The sequence below is a fragment of the Lissotriton vulgaris genome, chromosome 5 (assembly GCF_964263255.1).
Source record: "Lissotriton vulgaris chromosome 5, aLisVul1.2, whole genome shotgun sequence".
Classification (NCBI taxonomy): domain Eukaryota; kingdom Metazoa; phylum Chordata; class Amphibia; order Caudata; family Salamandridae; genus Lissotriton; species Lissotriton vulgaris.
Window position 1 is genome coordinate 228,188,244 of NC_141693.1, and position 15,193 is coordinate 228,203,436.

Consider the following 15,193-nt stretch of genomic DNA (forward strand, 5'->3'; position numbering starts at 1 on the left):
GTCTATGATGTATATAGGTTTAGGGATTACAGACACGCCATAAAGCCAGTGAACACTAGCCTAGACTGTTTTATGATTTAAACAACACGTTCAAGTGGGATCCACATTATACCACCAGATGGAAGGTTAAGGCAAAGCATTCATATTTATAGCAGATTCATGTTGCAAAACATGCAGTATTTGAGCAGTGCAGGACTGCATGCTGATAAAGAGGCCCAGAATAACTGGTCCACTAAATTGGTACGATTCAGCTAATCTGCCGGGATATCTTCCACACCTAAGTCCCTTGTGAATTACTAAAATACAACAGGCGCAGAATTGGGCCTTCAAATGACAGCGCAGTATCCGCTAAGAGCAAAAACTACTGACTCAATCCACAGTGTATTTGGGACAATTACAGACCAGCCTTCAGGGTAATGTTTACTGCAATCCGCAGGTTCAGTGACATTTGTTGTCTCTCTAAGGTCACAAAGACCTGGAACTCCCAGGCAGCAGTAAATAAAATGCCTCTGGTGCCCAAAGCTTTCTAACCCTCTTTCAGTCTCTCTTCTTTCACTTACACTTTCCTTAACATTAACTTTCCTCAAGATTGTATTTTGTGATGTTCATTTATTGCTACATTAATCCTTTTATAATGAGCAGCAAAAAGCATCTTAAATGTGGTGGGACAGACTATCTCATAATAATAATTAATATTTAAGACTGCTGGTTAACTTTAACTGTTTTCAATTTTGCATTGACGAAAAGAATACTGTATTGAATGCAAGTCTATTCCTACTTACAAAAGAGCTGCCTTTGTGCCTGATGAATCATTTATTAATGTCATAAGTTAAGTTCGGAGGAGTGCTTTGATTGTGCCCCTTCTTCTGTATTCATAAGCCAAATAGAAGGTGGGTAGCCTTGCTTTAGTTACTTCTGCATAAGGAAACAGTTAGAAATGTGCTTATAATAATTAATATAAGCACTGAAGTTAAACTTTAAAAATCTGTATTATTTTAAACCTGGCCTGAAAAATAATACAAACCTTAAACATCCACTCACACACACTCACACCCCCATCCTTGAACGTAGTGGTACATTTATAGTGGACTCGTCCAATTTCTTACATCCCTTTTTTGCATCCAGTACTGGTTCAATTTCACTTTTCTTCTTCCTGTCTTTGACGTTGTCTCTCCTTCTACTTGGCGCCATCAGTCAATTTAACTCGGGGCGCCTTGAGCAGAGACGAGTGCAAAAGTTGGTCAAGATCCAGCTTCTAAGCATTTCCAGGAAGTCACCTACCCATGATGAGATTTAGCCAACCAGCAATTTGAGATCCATTTTGGTCCATGTAGATATAATACAGAGTCTATGACTCAGCTGCTACAAGGAACTTCTATACAGAGACAGCTCCAACAGCAGGCAGTCCATTTAGTAACAAAATCTTCCAATTGGGAGCCAGGAGGGCAAGGTCCTAAAATGGAAAAGGAGACCATACTCTCCTACATGTCCCATGGAAACGAGGCTTTTCAAAGCCTAACATTGAATGGCATCCTCTTGCTCTCCTAAAAAATGGTGAATGGTTTCAAAAGCTGGACGATCTTTGATATCTCGGCTCCAGCACTTCAGCATTAGCTCAAAGACAGGGGTGGGGCAGAGAGGCGGCTGCGATAGGTGTATCTGCAAGAAAAGCAAAGGCAAGGTTTACATTCAAAAGCTAATGAGAGGCTGCTAAGACATCTGTGAATAACATCGGATGTATGACGTTACAACGCATGCTATTACAACGCATGCTGTTACAACGCAGTTTTTACAACGCAGTCCATTACAACGCATAATGCTTTTGGGTGCTGGATAGTGAATAGTTTAATTTACTATTCCAACTCCAGTCCCCGTGGACACTAGGGAAGGTTATTGGATAGTAAATTAACCTATTCCCTATCCTAGAGCGCCCCCCAGAGCAATGCGTTGTAATGGCTGCGTTGTAATGGCTCTGCGTTGTAACAGTTGCGTTGCAACGGTTGTTCCCCATAACATCATCTCATGATTGGCCTAATCTGACTTTTTGGTGTACATCGGTTGAGATGTGCTGATCTTCATGCTCTGTGGTCAGAGGGGTGCTTCAGAAGGATACTAAAATGTGTAGGTCAGAGAAACTGAGGTCAGTGAATGTTACTTCTAGATCTTAGGGCACAATTCTGACTAAAAAGTATTGGGGGATCTCAGGCTACAACCACATTCACAAGTTTTATGGCAACAATTGTTTCATGAGACAATCACAGCGCTCATACAAGATACATCAATCTATTTAACTATCTTCTTCTAGAATCACTGATGATGCAAACCAATGTTGGACTATTGCTGATGGAAATCCTAGGTTGGTGCTTTGCTGGTCATATCCCTGTCACTTCTCCCACCTAATATACACTAAGGTTGAAGAGTAGTATTGGCTGGCTTCAAAGGCAAGCTGCTGCAAAGGATTCAGGATTGGATGGAATCTCATTAAGACACAAAGGTCACAAAACCCTGTGTCCTGTGAAAAGAAACTGACATCAGCAGGGTCTATTGAAACAGGGGTCATTTCTCTGAACGGTTAAGCCGCTCATAGCCTGAAAGGTGCAAGGAAGAAATGACAAATGGGGCATAGGCAGTAGAGATTTTCTTTGATCTCTGGTTGGAGCAACTAGGTCAGAAATGGGGTGGTTTGAGGGGAGTAAGGTGTGTGGTGTAATATGCTAAAGGGAATCAAGCTACTGCTATATTTCTTTTCCGTAATTAAAGGGGACCTGGAATAGCATCAGCTAAAAGGTGCTCCAAGGGCTCTGGGAACTATGCTGATTCTGGTGGCTTAGCGAATGAAGGCATACACTCCAGAAACCTATGTATTACCTCTTGGCCAAAGATATGGGCATTTTACCAGCCTGCACTGATGAATCTTCTATCTTGTGTCTGGGGGTGAAAGAGTCTCTGTGGACCTAGAATCCAGTTGTAAATGAACATTTTGGTGTGGATGAGAACTGGATTTGTGGGCAGCCTTGGTACAACCTTACTTGTGGACTGATAAAGTTGCCAAAGGACATAACACGCATTTGTAAAGAGGGCATTCTCACCCTGGAACATTTTGGCTCTGAAGACCAAATGTTCATTATTACCCAAAACAACAATACTCATTTTAATAATCTCAGATGCATGAAAGACTGAGTACACCTGCTGAAATCTGAACCTATGACAAATAGGCCAAAGACAAGACCCTGGAGTGGACACAGTAGTTCACTGAGCTACCATCAACAAACTATTCCTGAAAGGTTAATGAGCATTGGGCACCAACCAAGAAAATAGCAGACGTTTTTATGTAAGTCTGAAATTGGAGAAAAATAAACATTGGGGGACTAGGGATAGGAGTCAAGCCTCCCTAAAAGAAACACAGAGATGGCTGACTAACATAATTGATCTAATCATAACTTTTTGACCAAGATAAACCAGCAATTTGTACCCAATCGCACTACATGAGCCAATTACACTACAGCTGCAAGACGGTGCTAGGTACCAGTCTACAACACCTCCCTAGAAAAAGATTCATTTTTGACTTCCCATTGTTTTCTCTAAAATAGTTATAGTTTTTTTTTTAATATCTCCTATTTCCTTCATCTGGTATTCATTACTGCATGCACTCAATCAAAGCTTTATTCTGAGTCTAAAGTCTTAGTAGTAGGGCTTCTGGACTATTAAGACGATCTGCCATGCTCTGTCAAGTAAAAGCATCTTGCTGTGGGGCTGCATCAAACCCAGCTAGAGCATTCCATTTGAAAAGTGAGGAGTGTCGTTTTAAAAAAATTGAAATATATTTTTATTGTGATATTAGGTAGTATTATTATTGTCATTATTACTACTACTACTACTGCTACTGCTGCTGCTACAGCTACTATCACAAGTCCACTGCAGATCCTTTACAGGAGGGAAGGAATATCTGAAGAATCAACTTAAGGCCTCTCTGGTCTTCTGGACTAAATTCCTAATGTGGAAAATGCCTTACTGGAAGTTACAGATTCTGGCATGCTGTTGGCTCATCCTTATTGGCAACCCTTCCTCGAACATCAGGAAAAGGTCACAGGTATTTACTGAAAACCCAAGAAGCTGCAACCTGTCATGTGTTTCCTACCAAGGAGTTTGCTTAAGACTTTTATTTCAGCTGATCTCCTAAAAAGGTGTTTATCAAATTAATTCTGCATGGAAATATGCAAATTTAATCACCTCCGCATCCACGTGTCCCGGCCTTTGTATGAGCCACACTGGAGTATCAACAATGTTCATTACACTGTACGTTACTTCTCCTGACAATAAAGTGCAGATGCACGCAGGCAGAAAGTAAACCTCATGGGTTTCTGCAAAGCATTTACATCATGGAAGTGAAATAAAATAGCTGTTAAATCCCCTGCCAACAGAAGCACTCCATAGCATATACGTAGAGCGCTCAGCACATCTAGTGCGATGTGTCCTTGACACAATCACATTTCCATACCAGAGCACTTATCAAAACTGTAGAACTGCACAGAAGGCAAATGAGGGAATTGCCTTGACATTTCCTTGATGAGTCACCGTCAATAGAGGCCATTGAAATGTAATAAGAGTAAGACCACGCGCCCTGTCATCGTTTAGAAAAACAGAATAACCCACACACACACCCATGTGAAGGACAAACAAGACATGAACAGAGGACCCAGAGTCTGCCCTTAAGAAGACACATTTAGGGTCAATGGAGGTGGGCATAGAGGTGTTTTACCTGCCGTCCTTGGTTCCGAAAGAACTCGCCTGTGTTCTCAATGACCTGCTCATCTGATAGAAGACTGTAGGGTTGCTCTTTACAAAGTGTGAACATCTCCCACAGTGTAACTCCGAAAGCCCAGACATCACTTGCTGTAGTGAACTTTCCCTGAAAAGAAAATATATATTCACCAAAATATATAAACTCATCTCGTTGTCAAAGTCTATAAAGAAGAAAAGATTCTGGTACGCGTGCCATTTCTAGCGTGTAATTTGCCACCACAATAACCTGAATTCTTCATATTAGCCACATGGGTCTCAACCATTTTCTTCACATCGCCCTTTACCGGCGACTAAACCGGACATCTTGATGCTGGGTATTCTAGCGCAGTCCATCTCCTTACAACGACATCTCCTTACAACGACTTGTAACCCCAGTTCCCATAACCTAAATCTTATTAATAACTTCCTTACCTCCAAGGAAGTACTGATTACCACAAAAAACACAGGCTTGACTACACCTTCTTCTGCATTGCATCGTGAGCGTACCATCTTCGAGTTGAACTATGTTTCTTTTTGTCAGTGTAGGTCTTTTCATTTATGCGGGGGCAATGGGACACTCATAGGGGTGGTCTGACACTTCTGTACAATAGTAGTTATGTTTATTGTATACATTATTTTAATATTTCGTCACAATCTCGAATTAAATAACGCATAAAACATAAATATGTTACATAATTCCAAATAGATACTTCTCTACAGTCACAGCAATATGTAAGAGTTTTAATATCAAACCAGTTTGCTACCACTGCTGTGGACCACCGTACCGGTGGGTCACTGCTATCGCAAGTGAGACATCCTCCTCCCACCTCAACTTAACTCATTGCATCAAAGGCCAGATCAATGGCAGAATTTACTTAACTCAGCAGATTACCCCAGCCCAGCATAACTCCCGGGGTTGGCCGGCTAACCCCTAAAAGCAGTCAATGAAATCTATGAGTGGCTACAGACAACTGACTGGTAACTCCGACATTACGTATAATATCAGGCTTTATAAAGAGCATCAATATCAGCAAACATCTGGAGGAACTGGAATTGTATGGCAGCATATATCTTGTTGCACTTTTATTGACAGAAGAGGGTTTACTTGACAGATAATATTGTTGATGCAACAAATAGGAATTCCTCGTTAATGCACATATCACCCTCACAAATCATTGTGTCAATATTAGTCTATCGTCAGATCAATAACTTATTAAAACCTTCCACCACAAGACCTTCTTATATAAAACACTCGAATTTTTTATGCTTTTTTCTAAACGACACATTCAAACATTATTGTGCAGAAAACGACTTACTTACCTGCTCCAATGCCGAAAGAAAGGAGCTGTGACAAGCCATCCTGCTGAAATGGCAAGCCCCCAATTCCAAATACAAATCCTTCAATGGGAGCTGTTATGGGGCGTTGAAAGCACCATTAGGAGACAAGAACAATGATAACATTGCATTGCCCCATTGCTTGACTAAGAAAGCCTATCCGTTGTCCTGAACCAAGAAGCCCCTAAATAGAACTTGCAATCCCAGCTAAAAATTCTCTTCTGCACTGGAGGAATACCAGAAACTAATTACAGAAGAGACACAAAGCCGCAGATAGTCATGCAACCAGAGAGCTTCAGAGGCGTACCAAAACTTCTATCCTGCTGGAAAGTCATTTAACAAATGGAGGCCATTGCAGGAAAAATATATTATTAAAGAGGCAAAACGTGTGACTACATTATTGACCAGTTACACTATGCTGGTTGACCAGCAAGATGCACTCTCATTTGGAAAAGAACTCCAGGCGATTAGCTGGTAATTCAGCCGTACAGAATTTTTATTTGGGTTGATTCTCGTGTTCTTCTAACGAGAAATGATTTGAGGTAAGAGGAAAGTAACCTAACTCCACCAGGGTGTACATCCCTTCACATGGCCACTCAAAATGACAGCAGCATCTGACCAGAGGCATGTACTGAGGCACTCTCTGCTTCTGAACTATTCCAATCTATGAAGTATCGCCTCTAAGCCTTGAAACCGCATCAAGCATCTGGGTACTGGCACCATAACCGGAAGACAAAATGCTAGGGTGTAGATGGAACTTTAGCCTTTGCTAGGATGTAGATGGACCTTTAGCCTTTTCCAGGTTGCTCACTGCTTCCCAATTTCATTTACTGTCTTGCTGCAAAGGCGACCTCAAAGACTTACCAATATGTCAAACAAACTGCTAACCAATCAGCCTATTAACAGCAAGGGACAGGAACATAAAGAGGTGTCACACCGTGATGAAGGAAAGAATGGGCAATGTGGAATCTCCATATTGGGAAATATTACAGATATTTCAGCAGAGCTCACCCTACCAGCCAGGGAAACAAGGACACAGTTTCAAAGCAGAGTCAAGAACCCAGACTTTGCTGTACCTTCCAAATGATTTGCTTGAAGCCTAAGGCCCTGCTTGCATATTTCATTCTGAAAGAAACAAAGGGTATCACCATCATGCACAGGAAACATACTCTGCTTCAGCCTGTATAGACCCTCGTCATTCTTTTTGAGAGTGAAAAAATCTATGACTTGGTTTGGAGACCTGACCCAGCCATGCACCATTAACTGGCAATAGGAATGTCCAGTTTGGCTAAAGCCGGTGTCTGTCACCCCAGAATAAGCGTGGAGGAATGACTAGGCAGTGAATGAGCGGAAGCAAGATCTGTCATAGTACGAGTAAACATTCAAGGCCAAGTACCAACATTTTTAATTAAATCCACTTCACGGACTGTACAACTAGAGGTCCAAAATCAACTAATCTACAGGTTTGAACAGAATCACAGTCGAATTTGGTTGCAACAATGTCCTAATCTGGCTCTGTCTAATGTTCAGGCACAATGTCTTTGCTCAACATCACACGTCATTGAATCTTTTTCTTCTGAAAAGGATACAGCCTTGGGAGTTCAACCATTTTAATAAAGATGAGAAAATAGCAATTATTTTCAAGGAGTTCATGTTGGGTAAAAGTAGAAGAAAGGGTGATATTTGGGCTTCTACCTGGTTGATTTCTTGTGTACGTGAGCCTGGCAGTTATGCATCAATAAAACACTGCAATTCAAGTCAGCATGGTGAAAAAAAAAACCCCATTAAAATATTCCAAACTCAGTGCCTCACACATTGTACTGAACATTCAGAACGTCAAGGGGGTTTAGGTTTCAATATTTTCATTTGACTTTTACTGCCGTGCTTTCTTTTTACTCGTGCTCTCTTTTTACATTATCTGCCATATCTGAAAGGAACATGCAACAATACCATTGCTAGAAAAATATTTTTATGTAAAAGAAAATAAGCTGAAATGCCAACCCAAAGAAGTCTACTGTAACGCCGAACAAAACTGTTGGATGTCATGTTTCAATGTTGGTTTCCTGTCAACATTATTCATTTGTTAATTACAAACACTCTGACCAATGAGCAAGTTATATAAAGGTTGTATAAATACACATTTTTTAAGAATGTTCATTGGCTACACTAGCCTTTCAAAAGAAGAGCCAAGCAAAGGGATCTATAAAAAAAAGTCAGAGAATACAATTAATAAATATACACTCTAAGATCAGGCCGGTAAAAACCTGGCTCCCCAAAGCACAGAGCTGAACGCATCTCCTTTACGTCAATGTAAGAACTCACCAATAGGATGCTCTCCCAGGCCATCCAGCGGATGGGCAGCACGGCCCTACCCTGTATCCGATAGTAGTCTCCACTGTACAGGTTCCGACTCATTCCAAAATCGGCAATTTTGATTGTGTAGCTGTTGCCCACCAGGCAGTTCCTTGTGGCTAGATCTCGATGTACAAAGTTCAGCGACGCTAAATACTTCATGCCTGATGCGATCTGTGTGCTCATGTGCAAGAGGTTCTGGTAGCTAAAAGAAGAAAGGACCAGAGAGGATCTGCATTCAGTATTCAATCAGGTTCTCTACAAGGCGTTGGCACTAGCATTATTGGATTTGACACTGTTGTGGGTGTTTCGTTAGAGAACGATCGGAAAGTGCACTTGCACTCTGGTCTTACTGTAGCACCCAGACAGCAGAAGCACCCTAGAGAGCAAGCAATGACAAACAGATCTCTTTTGGTACCGAGTTCCTTGGATTTGTCCATCGGCCACTACATTGCTTAAGCCAAGATATATGAGGGCACATTTCTAGCTAGTACATGTTGAAACCACATGGGTCTCTTCCTTCGATACATATAGAGTATCCGTTCAGTAGCCCCACTCACCTGACCGATGGGATGTTGTTAGCAGCTGTGAATTTACTCCGGATCTCACGCTGAGACAGGAACTGATTGAGGTCTCCGTTCTCCATGTACTCGGTGATCATGCACAGAGGGTCATCCTGGATGCACACCCCCAGGAGCCGGATGATGTTTGGGTCTTTGAGCCGGGACATGATCTTGATTTCCTTTAGGAAATCATTCCTGAGAAGAGGGAACAATGACAAACATTGGTCAGCACAGGTTGGATACCTTCCAGAAAGCTTTTGATTCTAATCCACACAAACCTAGAGCTTCACTTCAACTGAGGACAAGCAAGCCCCTCTAGATTGCTGCTTCCAACATTTTGTGGTTCAAAATTGCATCCAATGTTCTTGATAACTTAGCATCAGCCATTGCTTCTAGTAGACAATGTCATGCAGGCATTACCAGTTATCGGGACTATTGGAATTGCAAGTTTAGGTTTCTCATCGGGAGATTTTGGCAAATTCTGCATGATATTCCCCAAACAATCTCTGTGATTTCCACACCTCTGGAATTACCAGAACCCCCAGTAAGCCGGGTTGGGGAAATTACAGGGATTTTTACAGGCTACTCATAAGGACAGCCAACACGTTTTTCTGCCCGCCCCCTCAAGTCTTAATTTACATCCACTCATAGATTAATTGCATTTGAATCCTAGCACAATGCATTTATCTCCAGACTAAAGTGCAAGATAATGTAGACTGTAAGAAAATAAAGGGTTAGCTGTCCCCATTGACCTAAGACTACTGTTTGGTTACCTAGATTTACTCTCTGAAAGCCATATCAACACACTAGAGGCAACACAGAGACCAATTGTTATGCACAATTCTTTCTGGTGAGTGAGTGGAAGGAAACCAGCCAACTGCAAACTAAAACTCTTCCCAACAATACGGCTCCTTTTAAAGTTCAATGTAGCTGGGAGCAAAGCGGCTTCATTAATGCAGTAGGGACAAACACTGCTGTTTGCATTGCTGGGAGAAGTAAAGAAAGTCTCAAAAATTCACCCCAGGCATGGAGGTACACACAAACCCCAGGAGCATGCTGCAGGGAAGAGTGTGCTTATGATGTACTTGGCATACTCTTATCACTAAGGAAAAAGAGCAACCAATCACAGCGAAATGCAGGACGCTGAGCATGGATTGCCTAAAAGGCAACTTTCACCACAAACATGACCTGCTACAGACTTAGACATCATGCCAAACCTTAAACAAAATCCAGTAGGCACTCTGAACAGACATTGCCACCATGCCCCAGTACATAACATATTCAGCTATACATAGGGTTATTCAGCGGGTCCTTCAGCAATTCCAAGTGCTGTACTGTAGATTCCTGTAAGCTCCCCTCCAATGCTACTGGTACACTAACAAAAATACAGAGGGAACGCAGCAACATAACATGGATAATGGCAGAGAAGATATAAGTCTCCTTCCTCTATTATTCAGAATGAACGGAGGAAAGGGCCCCCGAGCCACCAACCTTCAATTCTGACGCCCAATATGAGGAGCTTGATCATTACATGTCATTTTATTTTCCTGCAAGTAAAATATGAGAACGAGAAACGTGGCTCAGATTCAATACTTCGGAGTTAAACCAGTCTACATATGTGTAAACCAAGTTGTATAACCAAAAACTGATTAAACCGGAACCTTGGACTGAACACACTGATTCACAAACTCTGTAGATGGAGCAAAAAATGGGGACAAAAAACACTGGGGCACAATCTGGATACAAAATATCATTCGTCGGGCACAACCTAAATGCAACCAATGAGCTGTCAGCTTCTGTCTACTATTTGATAAAATATGTTGCTTTCTTGTTGACCCCCAAAGTACCAATTCTCAATAAATTAAACTGCGCTATTTGCAAGTTGAGAAGAACATTCAGCATGTTAATATTGAGAATAACGTTGTGGCAAATTCATGTCAGAATAAAATAAGTCACTCTTACATTGAACAGAGATATTGGCAACTGAATGGTAAGCAGAAATGTTAATGTGTGTAATTATTTTTCATCACAATGAGGGGCTTGTAAATACCTAAGTGCTCTAGTGGTTTTTCGTCTCTCATGTCTACTTTCCACGAAAATGTGAAAGGAGAACAACAATACTTCATGAAAAGAGTATCTTTCAAAGCCTCTTTAACAGAGACACTTTTTTCGTTACACTTTAGTTTACCTATAGACAAACGTTTGTTTTCGGATAGGGGACCTAATCTGCAACAACTTTGGCATCAGGGCCTAGCGTGGCTCTGCAGCTCAGGCACACAGCTCTATTCTGTGACTGCAAACCTAAATACGCCCTTACAAAACCTAGTCCCAAATTGCAGAAGATTGCGACTAGAATGGGTCAAGTGGGCATAGTTAGGTCATGTCAGATCACCCTTTTCTGAGAGCAGTTTCCTAGTTTGTAGCCTACTGGGGAAGAGCCAGAGTGGTATTATGACCAGTTGGGGCTCAGTAATGAAGCAGGATTCACAATGAAACAGCTTCATGTACCATAGTTAGCCAATGCTCGGAGAGTGCCATGAAAGTGCATGAATATAAACAATCAATACTCAGGCCTCTGGGCCAGGTCACTGTACTCGTTTTTAATGCACAAGGCTGCTAAGCTCTACTCCATTCACAATCGGCGACATTACCTGGCTGTTTTCGTGACATCTGATCTGAGCATTTTTACTGCCACCAAATCAGGCTGGTGGGCAAACTCGCTGTCTGCAAGCTCCAGAAATTCCTGCAGACCTTCGGCTTCACACAAGTGCACCTGGAACAAGAGGATACATGCCAGTGAGAGATATTAGTACAAGCATCTCACGCCAGGTCAACTTTCGGCTAACAATTCACACTGCATACACTTTTCTGAAAAGTAGATTCCTCCCAATTCTGCTGTTATCAACATCTGACTTGGGTCACGTATGATTTAACATGCAGATGCATTTGAGCATAAGGAGTCTCTATTAAAGGCCATTCAATTGGAGCATGTTTAATTGTGCATTGATAAGGACCTGGTGTGAGAGATAAGTGCAGTTTGTTTGGTCTATAAGAGGACACAGTAGCCCAACCGTAGCTCGAATCCTACATTAGATGCATTGGGGACTTGGGCTGGATGTGGAGTTAAATGCAGCCTTGACAAAGTTTAAAACCAGATACCCCTCTGTTCTCATCTTTCTTTCCAATCTGTCTGTCTTTCTCGTTATCACTCTCTTTCAGTATACTGTGCTTTCTGCCATAGACCCTAGCGACCGAGGTAGTGACGGTCAACCATAAAAAAACTGGGCTCCAGCCTCGTGGAGAAATGTCCCATGGAATGAATAGGGGATCTGGCCCTGGTGGCGGTGGCTGGATGATATACCATCATTTCTATTGGTTCAGGTTCTGAATCGTCATGCAACAAGCTGCCTCGTGATAAAAAGGCCACAAGCAGTTCTGTGGTCAAAGGTTTTGAAAGAGCAAGTATATCTTTCAATATATCAAATAACAATCAAAATGAAGGTACCTAGCTGGAAAGCCAGATGAGGCAAAAACGTACCTAAAATATCTTGTTCACTCCTCTGTTTAATCGGAGCCCTATTTCTTAAGGTAATAGAGTACTAAAGGTTTCCGTAACATAGGCATTCCTATGGAAGCCTGGAGGAGCTGACATTTTTGTTATCTTTTTAACAATATTAGCTGCACATGCACAGCATTTTGGGGTGTACTAGTGGAATGGAGGGATGCCTACAGTGTTTGGTGGAGTAGATGTTCCTCATTACTGCTTCAGGACCGGCATATTACAACAAATCATAAAGAAATCCGGCATTTTCATCATATGTCCCCTCCTTGGAGGAATTTTCTAACATTTAGGCCAATTCTCTCAAATAAGATAGTTTGGGTCTCATTCAAATCCACATTCAGGTGAAAACTCCAGATTGTGCCCAAAGTGAATATAACTGGCACTCTAATTGCGCACCATGGGGTTTTTCCCCGCAAGAATTACAGCAGAAGAAAATCCATGCGCATTTTTCTTAATAAACACTGCACAATCCGACTGTGCGCACCACATTAATGGCAAAATACTCAACATTTGTCTCCTATCAGAAACCTAAAAATCAGAATGGCGGGATAACTGTGAACCTGCTGCACATACTATGGCATTGAGAACTGCAAGTGCGGCGATACCAAACCAAATTTATGTGTGCCATTCCCACACCCACAACCGAGGATTCAGCTTGCCCTGGTGAATTTACGCATAGGGAATGAATGCCTGAATTTAGAGATTTACAAGTGGAAACCGCACCAGCATTCTCATAATCTATTCTAGGTTAGAGTTTTCTCTAAAGTGAGAAAAGCCCTGCTTCAATTTCCACGCTTGCTTCTAGAACATCACTTCTGATGCGAGATGCAACATTTCTCACCTCCCAGAAGAACAAGTTGCTAACCTTCTGTAACATTCTTTCTCACTATTGGAAGATGTCCTGTGCCACCTCAAGGTGTAATAATTATTCATCATCAGTCAGGCACAGCTGGCTGAGCTCCCCCGCCCTGGAATTTAAATATCCCACCAGGTGGTACACAAACAGTAAGATGCATTAATTCTCTAGCCAACTCCATAAATAAAGAGCCTTACTCTGCTCTGCTTGTTGTAACACCACATGGTGTGGTGGTGTTCGTGAGAACCTGTACCAACCTGCACTTAATGGATTGCAGGAAGTTGTTAACGCCAGGCAAATGGCTCATAACTACAGATTGATGTGGAGTCCGGTTTCCACAGGAGACTAGAGTTCTCTGATCTCCACCTCTTTCACCTGACCCCTCCACCCAAAGCAACAAAGATGCATGCGTCACCGCTATCAGCTCCAGGTGGGGTAGGGTGAGGGGTTAAGGCTGACACATCCGATTTCAATTGTTTTGGACTCGTCAAGATGGAAGGAAGTCAATGTACACCTACGGTCTTTAACATTGAAGGACAGAGAGTGCGTGAGACTGCTGAAAATGTGATCTAAAAAGCAATATAGCAATTACATTATGTTCATGATGACTTCAGCAAATGTTTAATTGAAATAAAAGCTATGGAATAAACTTAGAGCAGAGAATTTACAGCAATGTCCTACTAGCCTCCATTGTCATAGACCCACCTTGAAAATTCTCTCATGGTTCTAAAATGGCTGGCATCCCAGGAATAAGGAGATACGTTATGTCATGCTGAAATAGGGAGAAGTGTTAAAACCCCTGTGTACACAACTGCAGATGAAAGAAAGAAGTTAAACTGAGGTACACCATGAAATAAGCACCTGACTGATTGATCTAGCTGTTAATTTTGTTTTCAGGTTCTGAAGAATTAGTTCTTTGATCTTCTCAAGAGAGGGAGGTTAGTCCAAATGTTAGAAGCCAGCATCCAAACGATTTGCTTCCCAATGATGCAAGGTTGAATTTAGAAAACACAAGTTTATGTAAAAGTTTAAAATTGTTGCTGGCCATGACTTAGTAACAGGAAAGCATTAGTTAACCCTGCACTTGTAAAATATCAAGGGCAATGCGATTACATCTAGGTTTGTTTAGTTTCACTCGTTTTTTAAAGTAAAGTAACATTTTCCCTGTTAGTGCATTTCAGAGCACACATTTGGTCTTGTGGCCACCTACCTCTCCAAACTGCCCTTCTCCCAGCTTCTCCTTCAGCCTCAGGTGCTGCCGGGGGAACTCTCCAACTGTTATGTCCTTCTTGGTGAGTGAGTCAACAGTGAGGGCAGGCACGGAGTACATGTTGTTGCCAGTGACTCCCTGTAGGTTCACAATGTCAGTCTCAGCATAGTGCGGCACGTTGTTCTGGAAACCCTGATGTGGTGTGGACTGGGTGAGGTCAGGCTCAGCATAATCCCCGCTGCAAGCTATGAAAAGAATAAGAAGAGAATGAGCGAGAAAGAACAGATCAGCAGGTTATTGCATAACCCAGCACACCATTGTTATAAAGACAAGGCAAAGCATCCTTCATGCATAGAACAAGATCTTGCTTTTCACGAGACATGACCAATAACACCAGAGTAATGCTTAGGAATGGGTCAAACCAATAAGCAAATATCTTTCGGTAATGCTCTTTCTGGTGGCTATTCCATCTAACCGCAGATTCTTCATCATAGAATATTCCATGGGCACCAGACTGGATCTGGAAACTTTTT

General features: G+C 41.9%; 1 protein-coding gene across 4 annotated transcripts in view; it reads right to left on the minus strand.

Moving 5' to 3' along the window:
- Positions 1-733: 733 nt before the first annotated feature.
- Positions 734-15,193, minus strand: part of LOC147710550 (discoidin domain-containing receptor 2-like) — a 369,004-nt gene continuing 354,544 nt past the window's right edge. For all 4 annotated transcript variants that reach the window (XM_086921220.1, XM_086921217.1, XM_086921218.1 and 1 more), the window contains 6 exons: positions 14,661-14,905; positions 11,684-11,805; positions 9,030-9,227; positions 8,440-8,674; positions 4,760-4,909; positions 734-1,659 (listed from right to left, as the gene is read on the minus strand). In XM_086921220.1, coding sequence (XP_086777346.1) covers positions 1,516-1,659; positions 4,760-4,909; positions 8,440-8,674; positions 9,030-9,227; positions 11,684-11,805; positions 14,661-14,905 — 1,094 coding nt within the window. In that variant the 3' untranslated portion in view covers positions 734-1,515. The remainder of the gene's footprint in view (positions 1,660-4,759; positions 4,910-8,439; positions 8,675-9,029; positions 9,228-11,683; positions 11,806-14,660; positions 14,906-15,193) is intronic.